At 41.9% G+C, this 22,768-nt stretch overlaps 1 protein-coding gene across 1 annotated transcript in view; it reads left to right on the top strand.

Annotated features, from left to right (window-relative positions):
- Positions 1–2,581: 2,581 nt before the first annotated feature.
- csmd2 (CUB and Sushi multiple domains 2) overlaps positions 2,582–22,768 on the top strand; it is a 573,225-nt gene continuing 553,038 nt past the window's right edge. The window contains 1 exon segment of the mRNA XM_033045391.1: positions 2,582–2,689. Within this exon segment, the coding sequence (XP_032901282.1) occupies positions 2,587–2,689 (103 nt within the window). The 5' untranslated portion in view covers positions 2,582–2,586.

Here is a 22,768-nt window from a genome sequence, read left to right as displayed (position 1 = left end):
GACACTGTAATCAGAAAACTAATGTATTTATAATTTGCATTTTTCCCCTATCCCAGCTGAAAAGCGACCTCAGTGGCAATATTTGCGTGAATATCACGTTAAAACTGGTATTCAAACACATGAAGTGATTGTTGTCAACATATGTAAACAACATATGTATGGATTTCACAATATTTGGTGGATAAATTAAATGATGTAACTTTTCTGCAATTGATTCTGCACTCGCCACAATATATTTCGATTAGTTTAGTTTAGAGTTTAGAGATACAGTGCAGCAACAAGCCCTTAACCAGCGAACCCTGCACATTATCATTATCCTACACACACTTGGGATAATTTACAATTTTACCAAGCCAAACTTGTACGTCTTTGGAATGTGGGAGGAAACTGTAATTCCAGGGGAAAACTTACGCAGGTTGCGGGGAGAACATACAAACTCTGTACAGACAAGCACCCATAGTCACGATCGAACCTGGGTCTCTGGCACGGTAAGGCAGTAACTCCACCGCTGCGTCACCGTGCCGCCCAAGTTCTTCAGTTTAGGGTATTACTTTATGTATACTTTCTCAACTATCCAAAACAGCATGATTTCCTGAGAGAGACAAAAGAAGAAACCATTATGAACATATAAAATCTGGAAAGTTCATGTGTCATTTCTTTAAATTATTGCAATTGGTCCAAGGAACCACACTGGCAAAGTTGGATTTCAGTGCAGCATGTAAATGCTTCAGTGCACGGTTAGTTCGGTGAGAATCATTTTGCTTAATTAGCTTGCTTAAGTAGTTCTTAAATAGTTGCATTCCTACTGTTCCTGGACTGATTATTTCCTGATCTCAAATCTAGAGGCACAGAGGTTGGCAAATTATAGGCCTGTTTTTTTTATACAAGGAAATTAAGGTTTGGAATAGATTTATTTCCAATTTCTAGATGTAATCATTTTTAAGTTGTGGGACTGAAATTGTCTGTCTTCAGAGAACATTGGCGTTACCAATGTTAGCTGCATATTTTGTTATTAATCGAATGTGTATTTGACTTTTTTTTGTGGAATTTACCATTGATTGACACTAAATTCTACAACCTTCTTCTGACCAGCCACATGATTCAAAAGTGAAGGGAATTTAAAAAGTCTCCCAGAATCAAATCTGGCAAATCTTCTATTTAAGTTCATCACGGTGATGAGTATACGCTGTAATTTAACCTTGTCTTCTCATCTGTGGCCAATGAATCGAACCAACACTTACACCATCGTGCCAACAGATTTTGCAAGTATTTAGAAAAATATGTGGCCAGCTTTGGTTCCGGGTAACTTTTTAATTCTCTTCACTTTAGATTCTTGTTGCTTGTCAGAAGGAGATTTGAGAAGTTGATGCCAATCTGGACAGGTCGGCAGTCGGTATTCGAGTCCCGTAAAATCTAGATTGAGACTGCCAAAAGTCATTCCACTACTGATGCCTGACAGCAGACAGACATTGAAGATCTCTATTTCTCCTGTCTAAATCAGGTCACAGAGGTGAAATGGCAGTGACCTCGGAGATTTCGCCAGGTTTTTCCTCAATTGCATTGCTTTATTTTTTTTTTCATTTTGCTTTGCTCCACAGGATGATGTGTGGTAAAAGTGTGATCAGGAGTGAAAACGATGAGGAATGAAACCCTTATAATGACTTCTCATTGATTTTCCGGGGCAACCTTTGTAAAAAAAGTTGGAAGCTGAGCTTTATATCAAGATTTTCTTCAGCAAAGATAACAAGACAAGTATCACAGGAAACTATGTGTGGGATTAATGATGAGTGAGAGCAGCATTAGCAACTTTAATATTGGATAATAGGAGGCAATGAATTAACTCAAAATTATAAATACGCTTCTCCAGGATTTATTTACTCTGCTGCTTATGAAACAAACTGGTGATTATTCTAAACTGCTCTGGTTTTGTCTATGCAAATCTGTCCTTATTTGTGACTGCAAGGACAAATGATGCTATGGGAACTGATGAAAATCATGTGAATAACCCACTATTGTGCTCTCAGCAGCTGAAATAATTATGAATGTCCTTGACAAATTATTTTTTTTTAGGATAAATTGTTGGGAGGACAGCTAAGATGGAAAAGTTTATTTTTGCTGTAAGACTATAGAGAGGAAAGAGGTTTTCACACTATTAATCATCTCAGCCTTGCCAACTCTGCTTTGTACTCGAGCTGCCAACTCTTGACACATTGCTTTCCTGTCCTGAAGGCACCATACTTTTGATAGAATGCAAAAAAAAAGCTCAAATCCCATTGAGATATTTTTTAATTAATATTCAACAGTAATTAATAAAATGACATGGTTGGGATTTCATATGAGCTCTCAGAATAATGCATCCACAGTAATCGTGAAAATAATGTATCATTGCACAAAAATTTGCATCTGACTTAATGAGGTTGTTTGGAGTAAGATTTTTTTTTGTGTTGTGAAGATAATGCAATATTTTGCAGCCTTTGAATGCCAGATGGTTGCGATATGCAGCTGTCCCCAACAGATTCAGAAACTTGTACACTCTTCCCTTGAGCTTTACTGAATGTCATGACCTTTTCTTGCAGGTTGACTGGAATGAATCTACCTTCTCCTGTTATCAGCAGTAAAAACTGGCTCCGACTTCACTTCACATCAGACAGCAATCACAAGCAGAAAGGGTTTAGTGCTCATTACCAAGGTAAGAACTTATGCCTACTTACTCAGGCCACAGATGAAATGTAGTTTCAACTATATCTTGATTTAAAAAAAAACCCAGAGAAACTGCACCACTGCTGCAGGGACTCTGATATAAGAACGGAAGATCTACAAGTATTCACCAGGTGAGCCAGCATCCATGATTAGAATCGACATTTTCTGATCTTTAATCTTAACCGAGAAAAATACAAAAATCAAACGTGTTTCAGGAAAGGGCAAAAATGAATTGCTGCTCAGCAGCCAGAAGGAACTTTTGCATCTCCAGGTGTGATGCCCAGGGCAGCAAAATGGTGCATATGCAGGATCGTGACACAGTTGGTAGAGCTACTGCCTCGTAGAGCCAAGAGACCCGGTTCGATCCTGAGCTCAGGTGCTGTCTGTGTGGAATTTTCACGTTCTCCCTGTGAGTTTCATCTCAAAGATGTGTGGGATTACAGGTTAATTAGATTCTGTAAATTGCCCCCCAGAGTGCAGGGAGTGGATGGGAAAGTGGGAAAACATAGAACTAATGTGAACAGGTGATCAATGATTGGACTGGGCTGAGTGGGCCGAAGTGCCTGTCTCCATGTTGTGTCTCTAAAACTGAAACAATGGGAAGAGAAGAGGTGAAAAGGGCCCAGAGTACATGTGAAGGATGGTAGGTGTGAATGGAGCTGGAAAATTTAATCAAGTGGTGTGAAGAGAACGGCTTCCTTGAAAGGCTGAGCAAGAGGAAGGTGCGTCTCATGACAATTGAAACATAATGGCAAAAAAGATAGACCGATAGACCCAGATTGTCAGATACTGACCTTTCTATCCTGGGCTTCCTCCACTGTTAGTGTGAGGCCAAATGCAAATTGGAGGAACAGCACCTCATATTTCGCTTGGGCAGTTTACAGCCCAGTGGTATGCACATTGATTTCCCTAATTTCAATTCACCCTTACATTCCCTCCCCCACCCTAGCTGTCCTACTAGTTCCACTGTCGCATTCTTGTATCTCTTCATTATCACCTCTTCGGCAGCCAACTATGGGGCTCCACCCTTCCTTGGTCTTCTGTTGCCAGCCCTGCTTTGTTCTGGCCTTTTCTTACCTCCAGTTCCCACTCCTCTACTTTTGGTCTGCAGAAGGGTCCTGACCCGAAACATCAGCCATCCTTTTTCTCCAGAGATGCTGCCTGGCCCGTTGAGTTACTCCTACACTTTGTGTCTATCTTCAGTACATATCAGCATCTGCATTTCCTTTCTACACATGGCAGAGATGGTAATGGGCTCATTGTTGCAAAATTGAATTGATGGCTGGCACAGACATGATTGGCTAAATGGCATGTATCCATGCCAAATGACTCATTGGCTATGTCGGAAGCAAATATATGTTTTCCAGTGACTCATCATGGACCTTCCGATAGTGTTGGTTTCATGTAGTGATGGAAGGGGAAAATGGGGGCCTCAGAGAGAGTCACTTCCACAATCCTCCTTGACCACCTTCCTTCACAAAAAAAACACATAGATAGTGGGAGCAGGGCCGTTACATTTCTGAATTGGCATCCTAATAATCCAATTGGAACACCATCATAACATCTGGAGAATTTGCATTCAAATGGTTAAATACATTAGAATTTCAGCATCTATTTATGTTTTATGGTTACCATGCAATCACCAGAACCCGCAAAACCCCAATTACTTCATAATGTCCTTGAGGGAAGGAAATCTATATTTTTTATCTGGCTTGACTTGTAATGCAACAACATTGCTTCTTGAACTTTTCCTTCTTTCCATCTCTCCCAAATCTTGCAGTTGGCTCAGTGTTGTTACCTGAATGTGACAACAGTTCATTTTATTGTACAGAAAGCAGAAACATTCTGGTAAAATTAGATCTTAAATCCCTATATAAGAGTGCAATTACACATAAATTAAAACATTTGGAATACTAATGTGTACCAGTGCCTTGGTAAATACATTGCATTTAGTTATGATTGAACATGTTCTCAGTTAATTAATATATAGAACTGTTTCTGTCCCTTCATTATTAAAAACCCTGTCCCATGGTACGAGTTCATTCCAAGAGCTCTCCCGAGTTTAAAAAAAATCAAACTCGTGGTAAGCACGGAGAATGAACGTAGCAGGTACGTCGGAGCTCGGGGACGTCTCTTAGCGCTAATGGCAGGTACTCGGGAAGACTCGCTAACGGCAGGTAAGCACGGGAAGACTCGTGAAGATTTTTCAACATGTTGAAAAGTGTCCACGAGAGCCCCGATTACCGATGAGTGGCCATTACCGTAAATCTCAGAGTTCGTATCAGGGCAAACTCGGGAGCGCTCTTGGAATGTACTCGTGCCGTGGGGCAGGGCTTTAAGTTGTAAATTGAGTGTGGGATGTTTGCACAAGTTTACCATGTAACAAACTAAAACCATACTACCATGTAATAAGCAAACGTAAATGGACATAAAGGTGTTAAAATGTTTGATAAATTGTAAAAGATATTATTGTAATTCCACATAACCATTTAAGAAAGCTGAATATTATCAAAGATTGTAGGTAGAATGTGTATTTCAAATGACATTATGGATCACATGTGGCCAGTTATTGATGGCAGTTATGCGTGGAATGGCCTGCATTTGCTTTTGGAAGTACCAGCTAGTTGGCAAGTACCTGTTGTCCATGGATTCTGCAGCATGTCAGAGATGGTGAAGATCCATGTGATGATTTGTTTCTTTGGAGAAGTTACAGCTATGTGGAAGGAGAATAAGTATAATCTAGAAACCTTTTGTGTATACATTAATGTTTTCAGACATTAAAAGTGATTCAAGTGACATTATTTTATTATTTAATGATAAGTAACAATGTTTGAATTGCTAATCCATTTTTAATATTTTGCATCTCGATGTAAAAGACAGTCTGAAGCATTGGAAAAGCTTTGATAAAGCAGAGCTGAAAGTGTGTCTTTGTTTCAAGGAAAGATATCCCTGCAGATTCATGGAGGGACTTACTCAGGCCCTTCCCTATGATCTGGTTATGTCACACAAGACCATGGCGCCACTCAGGACTTCACTGTTTGGGGCCTGGGTTACTCCTGAACAATGAGTATTTTGGATAAAAATACAAAGTGCTGGAATAATTCAGCAAGTCAGGCAGCATCTCGGGAGGACATGGAAAGGTGATGTTTTGGGTCAGGACCCTTCTTCAGATCCAACCTGAAACATCGCCTATCCATGTCCTCCAGAGATGCTGCCCGATCCGCTGGAGTTTCTCCAGCACTTTGTATATTTTCAGAAAGCCTGCATCTATAGTTCCTTGTGTCGACGACTATTCCAGGTATACACAGCGTGTTGACACCAGGGGAGCTGCAATATTTCAGGGGTGACTGAGGTGTCATGGCCGGTTCAGCAGAAGGCTGGTGCATAAATGGTGATTCTGAACTGAAACCCAAAGTCTTGTCCCAAAGTCTTTTAATCTTTCGCCTTAAAAATACACTCTGCTTTCCTATCTGTTTTCTCTGCTTGTGCTTTTGCTACCAATGTGCCTGGCCTCACATGTTCCAGCATTATATTACACCCAGATGTCCTCCCCTCTTCACTTGATCAATTGACATCCCCCTAAAGACACACCTTAGCCCCTACCGTCCCCTCCCTTCTCCTTACAATCCACACTGGCTCCCAGCTTTGAATTATGACCAAGCTTGAATATATTACATTTTGGTCAACATGCCCAACCCAACTTTATCCTTTGATGCAAAACACAAAGTGCTGGAGTAACTCAGCATATCTAGCAGCAACCAAATCTGAAAGTAGGACCCCAACCTGAAACATTTCCTATCCATTCCCCCCCATCAATGCTGCCTGACCCACTGAGTTACTCCCGTACTTTTTTATTTGATATCAGCATCAGCAGTTTCATGTGTCTCTCTTTATTCTCTAATGCGTCGGTATCCTTGTATTCTCGGCATACTTTTCTACTCCACAGAATTTATACCATGCTGCATGTATATCCCTTTTTTCCCCCTGAAAGTTCTGCCAGACCTTGGTAGCTCATCCTGGTGCCAAAAAACATGAATACTACAGACTGTCTGTTATATCCAGAAGCACTTGCAAAACATTTAAAATGGATTAGCTATTCAAACATTCTTACTTATCATTAAATGTTAACACTGAAACTTTTGTTTTGTTTCTTGAAAATCATGGCAATATCCTCAATACTCCATAGACCGCTGTCTAAAATGTTTCCCTGAATTCCACAGCTATGAGGGGAACATAGTGATTGACTTATTGAGTGCAGTCGTTTGAAGATCTACTCAGCAGGATAGTTAACAAGAACTCGTTGGATTTATCTTTCCAAATAACATTTGATAAGTATATTGAAGATTTGATATTATCATGCTTGGTGCTTTAATTAACTGACAAGGGATGAATGGGTTATTTGCAGTTTGACATCATATAACTAGTGAGGTGCCTCTGGGATCGGTGCCTGCGGGTGTTTAGAATGGTAATGAATCCCATTGAAGATACAAATAATGGTGGGTAAGTAAGTTGTGAAGAGAATCCAAAGAATTTGCAAAGGAATATAAACAGATTTTACGAGTGAACTAAACTGTGGAAGATGGAACATAGTATGGAAAAATGGGAGGGTATCCTCTTTAGTAAGAAGAACAGAAAGCCTGAGTATTATTTAAATTATTGTTTGAGCATTGATAATTGACCTCGTCAGTCGGTCATGGGACAGGTGAGAGGAGTTCATTGAGCGATCGGAGCAGTATGCAAGCGAGCTCTTGACCTTGCCTCTCCAGTCCTTGCAGTCGGGTGGTAAGGAAAACATCAATTTATGTACAAGTTTGGGCCAAAGGCAATGCAATTCCCCAAGCTATAACTGATCACTTATTATCCATGATCCAGGAGCGTGTAACCGATTGCTTTGTCCTACCCTGTCCCTCACAGCGAACCCACATGGGGACTCCTTAGCTTTCCATTAGCCTGGTGTCCCGTGATAATCAAGCCTCATCAGTCATTGGCCTGAGCTCTGGTTTGCTACTGTTACTATGACAACAGGGCCTGTTGAGAGGCTCTGCATGCCACTGGAGATATTTCCAAAGTAAATCAACACATCAGTATACTTTGCTCAGTTCCACCAGGCGTTGATTGTCTCGCCTACATCTGTATTGTCTTGCTATGACTGATTTCTGTGGTCAATGTAAGGAAGGATATTATTTCCCTCGAGGTAATGCAGAGAAGTTCCCAAATATGAAAGGGTTATCCTTTGAGGAAAGATTAAGCAGATTCAGCCTTTCTTTCTGTCAGCCTGAAAAAAGGAGTTTGACAGGGTAGTTGCTGAAGGATGATTCCTCAGATGGGGGATCTAAAACTAGATTCAAAGTAAGACATTGCCCACTTACAACTGAGATGAGGAGGAATATCATATCTCATAGGGTTGCGAATCTTACTAATTCTACAAACGTGAAGATACGGAGGCTCAGCCATGGAATATATTTCAAGTCTGAGATCTGAGATGCAGAGATTTTTTGACTTTGGGGGAATAAAGAGGGAATGTGTTGAGGCCAAGATCATATCAATCACAATCTATTGAATGGTGGATTGGTATTGGTAGATGATGATTGAGAACCCTTATGGGCCTGTCCCTCTTAGGCGAACATTGGGAACATTTGTTCCCAATTAATATCAGGCTATTAAACTCGGCTCGGACTAAACTCTGAACATTAATAGCCCATTATCTGTTTATTTGCACTTTAACAGTTTATTTATTCATGTGTGTATATATTTATATAATGGTATATGGACACACTGATCTGTTCTGTAGTCATGCCTACTATGTTCTGTTGTGTTGAAGCAAAGCAAGAATTTCATTGTCCTATCAGGGACACATGACAATAAACTCTCTTGAATCTTGAATTTTTCCTGTATCTAGCTTGTCCAGTCCTTTTATAATTTTATATGTTTCTATAAGTTCCCCCTCATCTTTCTAAACTCCAGTGAATACAAGCCTATTCTTTTCAATCTTTCCTCATATGACAGTCCTGCCATCCCAGGGGTCAATCTTGTGAACCTACGCTGCACTGCCCCAGTCACAAGGATGTCCTTCTTCAAATTAGGAGAACAAAACTGTACGCAATACTCCAGATGTGGTCTTACCAGAGCCCTATACAACTGCAGAAGAACCTCTCTACTCCTATACTGAAATCCTCTTGTTATGAAGGCCAACATTCCATTAGCTTTCTTCACTGCCTGCTGTACCTGCACGTCAACTTTCAGTGACCGGTGTACAAGGACACCCAGGTCTCGCTGTACCTCCCCCTTACCTAACCCCATTGAGATAATAATCTGCCCCCTTGTTTTTGCCACCAAAGTGGATAACCTCACATTTATCTATATTATACTGCATCTGCCATGCATCTGCCCACTCACTCAACCTGTCCAGGTCACCCTGCAATCTCCCAACATCCTCTTCACAGTTCACACTGCCACCCAGCTTTGTGTCATCTGCAAACTTGCTAGTGTTGCTCCTAATTCCCTCGTCCAAATCATTAATATATATGGTAAACAGTTGTGGCCCCAACACCGAGCCTTGCGGCACTCCACTCGCCACTGCCTGCCATTCTGAAAAGGACCCGTTCACTCCTACTCTGCTTCCTGTCTGCCAACCAATTTTCTATCTATTTCAACACCCTACCCCCAATACCATGTGCTCTAATTTTAGTCACCAAACTCCCGTTCGGGACCTTATCAAAGGCTTTCTGAAAGACTAGATACACTACATACACTGGCTCCCCTTCATCCATTTTACTTGTGACATCCTCAAAAAATTCCAGTCAATTCCAGTCAATCCAGTCAAAGCATGATTTCCCTTTCATAAATCCATGCTGACTTGGACTAATCCTTTTACTGCTATCCAACTGCCCCATTATTACCTCTTTAATAATTGACTCCAGCATCTTTCCCACCACCGAAGTCAGGCTAACTGGTCTGTAATTCCTCGTTTTCTCTCTCTCGCTCCTTTCTTGAAAAGTGGGATAACATTAGCTATCCTCCAATCCACAGGAACTGATCCTGAATCTATTGAACATCGGAAAATGATCACCAATGCTTCCACTATTTCTAGAGCCACCTACCTGAGGACCCTGGGATGCAGTCCATCAGGCCCAGGGGATTTATCATTCTTCAGTCCCATTAGCCTACACAATACTATTTCTCGCCCAATGAAAATTTATTTCAGTTCCTCGACCCCCTTAGATACTCTGTCCTTTTAAAATTTAAAACCAATCGTGACCATTAACCTACAATTTTTTGTAGCTATGTACACATTCATTGAGTTTGAGCTCTAAGTTAACACCAATATTGATCACCCTGTTCAAAACCATAAATCAATGTATTGGAGGAGCAGCACCTCATATTTCGCTTGGGCAGTTTGCACCCCAGCGGTATGAACATTGACTTCTCTAATTTCAGGTAGTCCTTACTTTCTCCTCCCCTTCTCAGCTCTCCCTCAACTCTCTGGCTCCACCTCTTCCTTTCTTCCACCCGCCCCCCCACCGTCACATCAGTCTGAAGAAGGGTTTAGACCCGAAAAATTGCCTATTTCCTTCGCTCCATAGATGCTGCCTCGCCCACTGAGTTTCTCCAGCACGTTTGTCGACCTTGTATTTTACATTAGACGGGCTAACGTACTGCATCATCCATCTCCGCCGAGCCATAATGTGAGCAGATTCACTGTGTCTGTATGAATGATGCGAATATGGGGAGCCTGCTATAAAATCCCATTAATTATTTTCATTGCTCCAGGGGTGAATAAGTCCACAATGTATGCAAAGGAATAACAGATGTTCAAGGTTATCAGCTAGGAGGCAAAATGGTGGGGAAAACACCATTGCTGCAGGGTTACGGAAATATAGTCAATAATTTCAGGAAGGGACAATAAATGCTGGATGGCTTGTGATATGGCTTGTCACATATTGTAAATAAATCAGAAATAGTTTAGTTTAGAGATACCACATGGGAACAGGCCATAACGCCCACCGAGTCCGCACCGACCAGCGATTCCCGCATATCAACACTACCCTACACACACACACACAGTCTTAATATACCAAGCCAATTAACCTGCAAATCTGTACGTCTTTGGAGTGTGGGAGGAAACCAAAGATCTTGGAGAAAATCCATGCAGATCATGGGGAGAATGTACAAACTCTGTACAGACAGCACCTGCAGTCAGGATTGAACCTGGGTCTCTGGTGCTGTAAGGCCGTTACTCTACCGCTACGCCACTGTGCCTCCTTAAATAGTTTAGGCATATTGTAATTCTCCTTATTGTGAAATGTTTAGAAAAAGAAATCCCGCAGTTTTCGGCTCAAAGTTAAAATTGTAGTCCCTGAATAGAATTTCCCTGAAAGACTACTCCTTTCAGTAAACTAAGTATCATCTCCAGTCACAGCCGAACACCAGACATTCTCTCTGCTGAATTCAGCCCAGGAGCAATGTGAATATTTATTGGAATTTTAAAACAGGTAGCCCACACATTCATCCTTATCATGACTTAGAGCGAGGTTGAAGAATCAGTATTTTATTTTCAGTATTATATGACACATTTAACGTACCGATTTATGATGATTCAGTAAGTTACCTGTATAAATATTCAATGATTTCAGTAAGTTGCCTTGCATAAACTTCTGACATTCTTTATTGAGCTGCATTTTGCCAGGCATATAAATTGTAGTTTTCAGGGTGTGGACAGAGGCAAGATAAAAATAATATATTCAGGAATGAATGTCTGAAATTTATTGTCATTTTAAGACCAACTGTCTCTGAGTTTAAGACATACTGTGGATAAAGACCAATTGACCAAGTTTTTGTTGGCCATAATTATTAGATTTATGACTCTTTTGGAGCAGTGTTATTAAGGCCTTTGGCTTACATGATCAAGAACTTGGAAATGGGACATTAGTAAAGCCAATGTTAGATGATGATTATGAACGTGATGGGGTTTACAGCTTATGATATAAGATGATAATATGCTTATGATAATGTAGGTGATGAATAAAACTACCAGAAACAGATTTTCCATACTTTGCAGGGACCGAATCAGGAAGGTTGTTTGAATTGGGTTGAGCAATGTTGTTAAAACGTGGTCATCTGGTCGTGCCAAACAAAGGATTTGCTTAGGATCTACACGTAAAACTATTCCCAGTGGTGCTGTGAGCAAATGGTATATGGGGAACGTTGATGTCAAGATGAATTTCGAGAACAAAGTGATTCTACCTGGAAACCAAGAAAATCAATTTTCATAACCAGTGAAAAACATTGTACCCAATGATTTGAATTCTAGATCATTCTGTACATCAGAGGAAGCTTGTGTTGCTGCCTTACTTCTGATGTGACAACGGTCCCTGGCCTCGAGAGATTTCCAATGGTTTTGAATGGACTGTAAATTAGTGTCAAGAGATGCTTCTGTAACTGATTACAGAATGTAGTTGAAATGTCAGCACCAACTTACAATGCCATCAAAGTTGAATGGAACAGGATAAAGAGCCATGTTGATAACACATACTCTGTAGTTTTGTTTAAGAAAGAACTGCAGATGCTGGAAAAATCGAAGGTAGACAAAAATGTTGGAGGAACTCAACGGGTGAGGCAGCATCTTGTGCTGGCTCGAAGGGCCGAATGGCCTATTCCTGCACCTATTGTCTATTATCTATGGAGAGAAATGTTACCTATTCCTTCTCTCCATGGATGCTGCCTCACCCGCTGAGTTCCTCCAGCATTTTTGACTATCTCAGCAGTTTTGTTACATCCCACTTTATTGTTCCTCTCAACTTCATTCTCCTACCTTCTCCCTCGAACGTATAATTCCCTTCCTAATCTAGAGCCCTGTCAATCTCTACCTTAAAAATACCCAATGTCTCGGCCTCCACAGCCAATTGTGGGAGAGTCTAGAATGAGAGGCCATAGCCTCGGAATAAAAGGGCATAGTTTTAGAAAGAAGATGAAAAGGAATTTCTTTAGTCAGAGGGTGGTCAATCTGTGGAATTCATTGCCACAGTTAGCCTTGGAGGCCAAGTCATTGGATATTTTTAGCGGAGAGTGACAGTATTTTGATTAATAAGGGTGTCAGGGGTTATGGGGAGAAGGCAGGAGAGGAGGGTTGAGAGTGAAAGATAGATCAGCCATGATTGAATGGCGGAGGAGCCTTGATGGGCCAAATGGCCTTATTCTGCTCCTGGACTATGAATAGCCATCTATGGAGTTGCCAAATTTAGTTCCAAATATATTGCTTAAATTATTATTTGATTGACGGTACCCTCTCCCTTTTGATTGTACCATCTGTTGCTTCTAAATCCACGAGTTTAATACTGTGGGGAGAAAAAGGAAATCTGGGGAGATTAAAGTAAGTTTAATTTAAATGGGTGCATGATGATCACAAATGGCAATCAAAAGGGGGTGGGTTTTCTATCTGCACCCATCTTACCTACTTTTCTTTTACCGTATTTGAGCTATTGCTCATGTCCAGAACATTACTCATATTATCTGAAGAATGTCGGGACAGACATCAGTGCATTTCATTCTTTGAAGTTGATGAAAATTAAGTTTGCTTTCTTTGGGCCAGATAATGTTATCACTGGTGGCCTTGGTCAGAAATGCCAGTGTTCTGCCACTGAAATTCCATTAAGCCCCACGAGCTGTGAAATGAGAAAGACTGAAGTTGAATGACTGATTTAGAAGCCGGTATCTATCGATTTCCTCCATGGTGGAGCCCTGCCTTGCTTGGATTGTGATGATTTTTGGGAATTGTACGCCGAAGGGGAAGATTAATTACAGTTTTATCAATTCTGTTTAAGTTTAATCTTTTTTAAAAAAAATTTTATGGTCTTATGTGCTTTTACTGAGCCTGTTTATTTTTTTTTAATAAATCTGTTTAACAATAACGTTTTGTTCAATTACTCACAGCAATGCTACCAGTTTTGGAATGCTTTTGCATATTAGGGACTTTCAATAAATATAAAATAGGACTAATGGCTTTTACCACCTTCGATGCCCCACTCCAGGCTTCGCTGGGTATCAGATGTTGCCAGGACCATTTTAACAGTAAGATCAACTCACTGGACCAGTGGAGCATGCATTTAGATCCCATGCAAATGGAAGACCATGCACCTCCTCCAACCTCATCTACTGTATCCGCTGTTCCAGGTGTTGATTCCTGTATATCGGCGAGACCAAGCGTAGGCTCGGCTATCGTTTTGCTGAACACCTCCGCTCAGTCCGCCTAAACCTACCTGATCTCCCGGTTGAACACTTTAACCCCCCCTCCCATTCCTACACTGACCTTCCTGTCCTGGGCCTCCTCCATTGTCAGAGTGAGGCCCAGTGCAAATTAGAGGAACAGCACCTCATATTTTGCTTAGGTAGCTTACACCCCAGTGGTATGAACATTGACTTCTCTAACTTCAAGTAGCCCTTGCTTTCCCTCTCAATAACCTCCCCCTTCCCCTACTGCCTGCCCCCCTGAGTTACCCCAGCATTTTGGTTGTATGTTCAAATGGAAGACCATTGTGGTCCCCCTCCATATCAATCTGAATATGGGCAAATCATCTGAATATTAGCCAAAACAATCCATGCTATAAGTCACCCACACCTGCAGAGATAAAGGAACATTGTTTAGTTTACTTTAATTTAATTTGGAGATACAGCGCGGAAACAGGTCCTTCGCCTACCCGGGTCCACGCCAACTAGCGATCCCTGTTACTCTAGCACACCATATGCATTAGCAACAATTTACGATTTTTACTAAAGCCAATTAACTTACGACCCTGCACATATTTGGTGTGTGTGAGGAAGCCCAGGCAGTGATGGGGAGAACTTACAATGGCCGTACAGAGAGCACCCGTAGTCAGAATCAAGCCCTGGTCTCGCGCTGGAAGGCAGCAATTCTACCGCTGCGCCACCGGGTTGTCATGAATGCTATTCATAATATTTGAAAGAGACAAATGTTGTTTTGAAAAGACGAGAAGTGAGCAAATCTACTGTTTGCAATCTGCTGCCAACAGAAACATTCTGTTCCTGGAGAAAAAAAAAACATATTTCACAGAGAATTTACTCTATCATCCATTTCCAAGATGTTGTTACAAATCTGTGACGCATATTTTGTTAGATACATTGTTTTGCTCTCGTCTGGCGTTTGCCACTTGCGCTCTTGGTGATCCGCCTGTCACCATTTCCAATCTCTCTCTTTCTCTGGAGGCCACGCCGTCAATCACGATGAGTGAAGGCGGTGGAACTACCGCACCGTCTCCGCAGCTATTCCGGAGAAATCCGAACAAATCAATAGGTCACAAATCACTGAAGCGGGTTTCAGAATGTCAGCAGCATCCCTGGAGAGGGTGAGAAGGGGGAAAAAAACAAGGTTGGGAAATTGTGGACTTGGGGAGGGGAATGGGGCAGCAAACTGCGAGAAAGGAAAGTAATAGAAAGATCTGAGAACTTGCAATGTATTCAATGTTCACAGAGATCAATCCTCTACAGAGTTGAAGATTGATAGTAAGAAACGCATTCAGCTCTGCAATGAGCAGAAATCCGACAGGTGAAGATTGACAGGCGATGATTGGCTCCTCGTCATTCATTCAATGCTTATTGAAGATACTTAAAGTTATTTGGAATGCCTGTGTGAGACTGGCCTTTCGTGAACTGTAAGCAAACTGGTGACGATGAAAATCCCTTTTAATCTTTATTTTCTCACGCTGCTCCTGCACATTTTGCCTTCTATCAGTTTCAGGGGTCTAATGGCGGGAATGTGAAACAACATCCTTCATTTTGTTGCCGTGCAGTGGGAACCGCTGATCCCTGAAAGATGAACAGATGAACGGGAGCTATTGATGCTGGGCTGACTCTTCAGTGTGTCTGACAGCATTCCTGAGGCAACAATGCTGGCATTTACCCTCGTAAATGAAGGCAAGCTTGGGGCCGTAGCACATTGTGTAAATTAACCCCAAACCACAAATTTGACAGAATGCTCCACTGCTCAGAAGACTGTGAACTTGCTTAGATTGCCCAGCATGTAATGCAGAACATGCCCATTATCTGATGTAGGGTCCAAGAGCCCTGTCAGTTCTATAGAGATGTTATAGCTATGAGGGAAAATGAAAGGTGTGTTACAGTTTTTATGCTTTTGTGTTTGCAGTAGCGTTTTTAATTATTTAAAAATATGTTAATAACATTTTAGGAGGATTTTATTTTTTAATATTTTAATGCTTTAAAATATTAATTTTAATTCCCTTCTTTTTTTAATGCTTTCAAGTCGCCAGAGTATTATAAACATTTTACCATCTTTTATAGATGCAAAGCCAGGGGAATGGCATAAAGCCATTTTCCTCGCTTTGCGATCTATCAGAGTTGTGCATTGGGGCTTTTTCCTTGCCCACTCAGCTGATGTGATTGCATTACCCACATTACCCAGAGCCTGAACATCACCAAGGTCTCACTGATCAGAACCACAAACATTTCATTCAGTTCAACCATGTAAAGGCAGGGCATTGGCATACACAGGCACAAAATATTTTGGGTCGATTTTTAAGTCGAAGCATCATATAGTGATACAGTGTGGAAACAGACCTTTCGGCCCAATGCCAAACATTTCCCAGCTACACTCGTCCCACCTGCCCGCATTTGGTCCAAACCTGTCCTATCCATGTACCTGTCCAACTGTTTCTTAGACGTTGGGATAGGCTGCCTCAGCTACCTCCTCTGGCAGCTTGTTCCATACACCAACCACACTTTATGTGAAAAAGTTCCCCTTCAGATTCCTATTAAATCTTTTTCCCATCACCTTAAACCTGATGTCCTCATTTCTCCTTTGGTAGCTACCTACCTGCTATTGCATTACGCTTTTTGTGAGTTCCACGGATCGATTGCTTACCTGCCTATTTTTCTCATTTAGCTGTTTCAATGGCTCTATCCATCACCAGCCCTCGGTGTCACACTACAGTGAAGATATGCATGCTTTAGAGAGAGTGTGGCAATGATACCATGGCTAATTTATTTGATTAACATTAGTAATATTGACATTAGTTGATTAGTGTGGGTGTCAGGGGTTATGGGGTGAAGGCAGGAGAATACGGATGAGAGGGAAAGATAGATAAGCCATGATCGAATGGTGGAATAGACTTGATGTTCCAAATGGCCTCATACAGCTGCTATAACGTTTGAATTTATGAACATGGAGAAGCCAAGGCTGTCCTCCTTGGTTCAGAAGTGCTTACAAGGATCTGAAAGTGCTATTTAAAATGATGAATAGATAGAGATAAAATGTTTCCATTGGCAGAAGGAGCACGAATCAGGGAACATAAAATGAAGGAAAAGCAGGTTTAAACAATTCAGCCCGATGACCTTTCATCAGGCCATGACAAGAAGATTTGAAAACATGACCCCATCTTTGTTTACAAGTCTCTTAATAACTTGAGCTTCAAAATTCCTTTCGTTTCTCCAGTTCTATCTTCCAAAGTGAATTATGGGATGCCTCACCACTGCCGCTTTTGCAGGTTTTCTTTTAACTTTAGAATATTGCAATATTGATAGTGCATCACTCCTGCTGCACTAGACGAGGGGGTGGTGGTAGATAAAATATATATTGATCAATTGGAGGGTCATAAACAAACACAGCTATTTGTCCTGTGTATGGGAAGTGTGGAAATATTTCAGAGTAAAAAGTTGAAGGTGTCCTGAAGGCAGAACAGAGAACAAAGCAACATATGAGAACAGAAAGACCCTACTGCTATTGGTGGCTGGGCTGGAGAATTACAACTCTATTGCATAATAGATAATAGATAATAGGAGTAGGCTATTCAGCCCTTTGAGCCAGCACCACCATTCACAGTGATCATGGCTGATCATCCACAATCAGTACCCCATTTCTGCCTTCTCCCCATATCCCTTGACTCCATTATCTTTAAGAGCTCTATATTACTCTCTCTTGAAAGCATCCAGAGAATTGGCCTCCACTGCCTTCTGAGGCAGAAAATTCTACAGATTCACAACTCACTGGGTGAAAACGTGTTTCCTCATCTCCGTTCTAAATGGCCGATCCTTTATTCTTAAACTATGGCCCCTGGTTCTGGACTCCCCCAACATCGGGAACATGTTTCTTGCCTCTAGTGTGATCAATCCCTTAATAATCTTAGATGTTTCAATAAGATATCCTCTCATCCCTCTAAGTTCCAGTGTATACAAGCCCAATCGCTCCATCTTTCAACATATGACGGTCCCGCCATCCCGGGAATTTACCTTGTGAACCTTATTAGCAACATAAGCTATGGGAGAGCTATTATGTGGGACATAATTAAAAATTTGAATCATATAAAGTCAAAGATTTTCACAATTAACAGACTGGGCACATAAATCCAGGGATCAGAAGAAACAATTGGCAAGTACATGATTAAACTAATGACATCTAGAAAAAATATGGATTTGCCAAAGATTCTTTGATCAAATATTTCAGGGGCAACAATTGTACTAGCAGTCTTATAATAGGATGTGGGGATGGGTACCAAAGCCTTTATAATGGAATCAATGTCTCTGTTTCATTATTCTTCTCTCTACTCATAACAACTCAATATCTCAGTCTTTTATTCGGATAGTGACTGCCACTTCAAACATTTATGCTAATTAGTGATCTAACAAATGATCGAACAATCAGCAAATTGTGGATGCAGCCTAGACCATCACACAAGCCAACATTTCAATTCAATTCAATTCAACTTTATTGTCATTGCACAAATACGAGTACAGGTACAACAAAATGCAGTTTAGCGTCTGGTCATAGTGCAAGATAGTAGAAATAAAAATACTGGTTAACAATGTGTGGACTGTGGATGAATTAAACTGGTACATAGGCAAATAAATGTATACAAATGGGAGAATCTAAAGATAGCTAGCGACGGGACTGTGAGTTCAGCAGTGTAATGGTGTTATTGAAAAAGCTGTTCCTCAGCCTGCTTGTGCGAGACCTGAGGCTCCTGTACCGCCTCCTGATGGGAGGAGGGCAAATAGTCCATGGTTAGGGTGAGAGGGGTCCTTGATGATTTTCCCGGCCCGTCTCAGACACCGTTTGCGGTGGAGGGCATCCATGGCAGAAAGCGGGGCACCGATGATGTGCTGAGTGCTTTTCACCACCCGTTGCAGTGCCTTCCTGTCAGCTGTGGTGCAGCTGCTGTACCATACCATGAAGCAGGTGGTTAGGATGCTTTCGATGGTACAGCGGTAGAAGTTGGACAGGATCTGGGGGGACAGGTGAGCTTTCTTAAGCCTCCTCAGAAAGTAAAGGCGCTGCTGCGCCTTTTTGATCAGTTTGGTGGCATTGAGGGACCAGGACATCCCTTGCATTGACTCCGTCTATACCTCATACTGCCTCGGCAAGGCCAGCAGCATAATCATGGACGAGTTGCACCCTGGCCACTCCCTCTTCTGCCCACTCCCATCGGGCAAAAGGTATCGAAGTGGGAAAATGCACAACTCCAGATTCAGTGACAGTTTCTTCCCAGTTGTTATCAGGCAACTGAATCATTCTAGAGTCCTGGACTACTATCTACCTCATTGGAGACCTTCAGACTTTCTTTGATGGGACTTTACTGGCTTTACCTTGCACTAAACGTTAGTCCCTTATCATGTATCTATATTGGTTAGCATGTGTACCAACCATGTACATGTTTTATTTTTCCTTTTTTCCTGCAGTGCTTTAAGATATCTTATTCCATTAACGGCGTAATAAGATACAACGAAAAAGGTTTGCATCGATTGAGCTTTCTCTTCCCCCACCACAATTAATCTGAAGAAGGGTCCAGAACTGAAAGGTCACATATCCATGTTGTCCAGAGGTGCTTCCTGACCCACAAACTAACTTCAGCACTTTGTGTCTTTTTTTGTAAACTAGCAGCTGCAGTTCCTTGTTTTTCCAAGGAACTTTCAGAACCTTGGTAACCAATAAGATACTATTAGACTGCAGTTGCTTATGTGATAGTTGACAAGTTAGCTTCATTGACATGCTGGTTTAGGAAACTGTGTACCCAGTTTTCCCAATCCAAAATGTTATTAGTCCCAGATAGACACAAAATGCTGGAGTAACTCAGTGGGACAGGCAGCATCCCTGGAGAGAAGGATTGGGTGACGTTTCGGGTCCAGACCCTTCTTCAGACCTGAAAGATCACTCATTCCTTCTCTCCCGATATGCCACCTGTCCTATTGAGTTACTCCAGCATTTTGTGTCTAACTTCTATTTAAACCAGCATCTGCCGTTCTTTCCTACACATGTTATTGGTTCATCTCCTTCCACTGATGCAGCTTGACCTGCTGAGCTCCTCCAGCAATTTATTTTTTTGCACGTACTGAAGGGATTCTTGGTGTAGTACTCTCTCTTAAATTGTCTTCAAACAGTTTAGTATATAAATTAATCACGTTTTTCCCCAACAAACAAATATTTGTTTGGTTTTTTTCACACTTTTCAGCTGTTTTGTACTGATTAAAGAGAGGATTTATGACTTGTGAGTGCAGATAATATGTGTTTATTATTCATTTCCATCATTTATTCAAATGCCTTGGGATATGGGCAGTTTGGTGTTTCTTCAGTTGGATTTATGATTGAGCAATTAGCAGCAGCATTACACTAACACACTATTTCTGTCAACGTTATGATAAATAATATCAGTTATGGAAATTAAGTTTTCCCCCCCAAAAAATAGCTGTTTTAGTACTGAATGTCACATCGCCTAGGGGGCGCTGTCCTGTGCACGGCTGCCCAGCCAGCAGCTGTCTGTCTTTTCATCTTTTTATTTTTATTTTAGTTAGTTAAAGTGGTTTGTTTGGAGGTCTAGACTTTTTTATGTGGGGGGTGGGGGGGGAGGAGGAAACTACCTTTCAGGGTCCCTACCTGGTCGGAGAGGCAGCTTTTCTCCGGGCTGCACCTTCGACCCGTCCTCGCGGCCTACCAGCGGGCCTGGAGCGGCGTTTCCTGTCGGGGACTGCCCAGAACCTCGGCTTCGGCGGCGGCACAGCACTGGAGCGCTATCGCGGAGCAGGCGATGCCTTGCCCGGGTCGCCGCGCTGGAGCTCCGGTGGGCTGAAGATCGCTGAGGAAAACATCGTGGAGCTGCGGGACTGTGGAGTGACCAGCTGCGGGCGGCGGCACTGAACTTTACACCGGGATCCTGGGATCTCTAGATGAGATCGCCAGTTGTGGAGCTCCAACCGGCGCGGCCTTGTTGGCTTCGGAAGCCGCGGCCTCCAGTACGGAAGCGGCCGTTCCAGGGTTCCCAAGCCGCTGAGAGGACTCTCCCGACGCCGGAGCAACATCACCCGGCGAGAACGGCCTGGAACATCGGGCCTCCGTAGAGGCAACTGTGGAGGCCTCAATAGGCCCGACTATGGGTGAACTGGGGTTGGGGACTGGACTTTGTGCCTTCCCTCATGGTGGGAACCATTGTGGGGGGATGTTCTTTATGTTTAAAACTCTTATTAATGTTATGTCTGTATTCCTTCTTTATGTGCTGCAAAATGGCAAGAAGCATTTCACTTCACTACACCTAGGTGTATGTGAATGTGACCAATAAAATACCTTTGATACCTTTGATATCTTTGATCACCAACCTGTAAAGAAATATATGTTGTACTTGCATGGAGCTATAGTGAGACAACAGCTGGAGCATGACGTGAAGTTTTAATCCAGCAACTTAAAGACGATATATCTAGAAAGAAACTGCAGATGCTGGTTTATACCGAAGATAGACACAAAGTGCCAGAGTAACACACTGAGTCAGGCAGTATCTCTGGAGATAAAGGATGAGTAATGTTTCAGGTCAGGACCCCTCTTTAGAAGCACTTTGGAACCTAAAAAAAGATACTTGCATTAGAGAAATTACTATGTGGAATAGGCCAATAATGTTTAATTAGTTTAGAGATACAGCATGGAAACAGGCCCTTCGGCCCACCATGTCTGCACCAACCAATGATTACTCGTATACTACTTCTATCCTATGCACAAGGAACAATTTACAGAAGCCAATTAACCTACAAACATGCTCATCTTTGCAGTGTGGGAGAAAACCAGAGCACCTAGAGAAAAGCCATGTGGTCTCAGGGAGAACGACCAAACTCAGTGTGCTCAGCACCCATAGTCAGGATTGAACCCGATTCTCTTATGCTGTAAGGCAGCAACTCTACCACTGCGCCAGTATGCCACAAGTTTGGTTATGTCATGCATTTTAACACCGTGTAATTGAAAATAGTCTTCACTTGGAATGACACAGTATTATGATAATTGATGTCATTGAGGGTTACTCCAGAAATTAAACCTAAATCGTCCTGGAGTGATTCTGTCATGTGCATCAGATGCAATTTCCACATCAGGCCTGAAATGTTTAATAAATCGGATCACTCAGAGGATTGTATATCAAAGGTTTTCCTCTCAGTGGGCTGTGAATATTCACTTATTGAGTGCAATCAAGATTGAGATCAGCAGATTTTTGGACTCACTTTGTACACCATTACAAGAAATCACAGTCTCTGTGGTGATTTTGCATTTGATGCAATTACAATAGAATATTTTCAATGCTATGCACCTTCCTCTGAAGTACATGAACTAGTTTGTGGAGGAAGAATGTTGCTGACGTTTATTGGGTTTTACTTGAGCAGGTCATCAAGAGTAGATTTTAGAGATACAGTATGGAAACAGGCCACCAAGTCCATGTCGACCAGCGATCACCCCATCCACTAACATACTGAGGACACATTTTTTTTTTTACCGAAGCTAATTAACCTACAAACCTGTACGTTTTTGAAGTGTGGGAGGACACCAGAGTACCTGGAGAAAGCTGACATTGTCAAAGGGAAGAACGTACAAACTCTGTACAGACGGGATCGAACTTGGGTCTCTGGCGCAGTGAGGCAGCAGTTTTACCTCCACACCACTGTTCTGCCCTTCACAGTATTTGCTTCAGGGGGAGCGATCCTCCAATCCTCTGTTAATTAGTTCTAGAATCTTTGTACTGTTCACAAAATAAGTTGTCTTTGCTTTTGTACACATTTCAAACAAACACGAGATGGCACA

Source organism: Amblyraja radiata, chromosome 27 (assembly GCF_010909765.2).
Source record: "Amblyraja radiata isolate CabotCenter1 chromosome 27, sAmbRad1.1.pri, whole genome shotgun sequence".
In the NCBI taxonomy this organism is placed as follows: Eukaryota; Metazoa; Chordata; class Chondrichthyes; order Rajiformes; family Rajidae; genus Amblyraja; species Amblyraja radiata.
The sequence above is the reverse complement of the archived record's forward strand: the minus strand, read 5'-3'. Positions and strand labels throughout refer to the sequence as shown.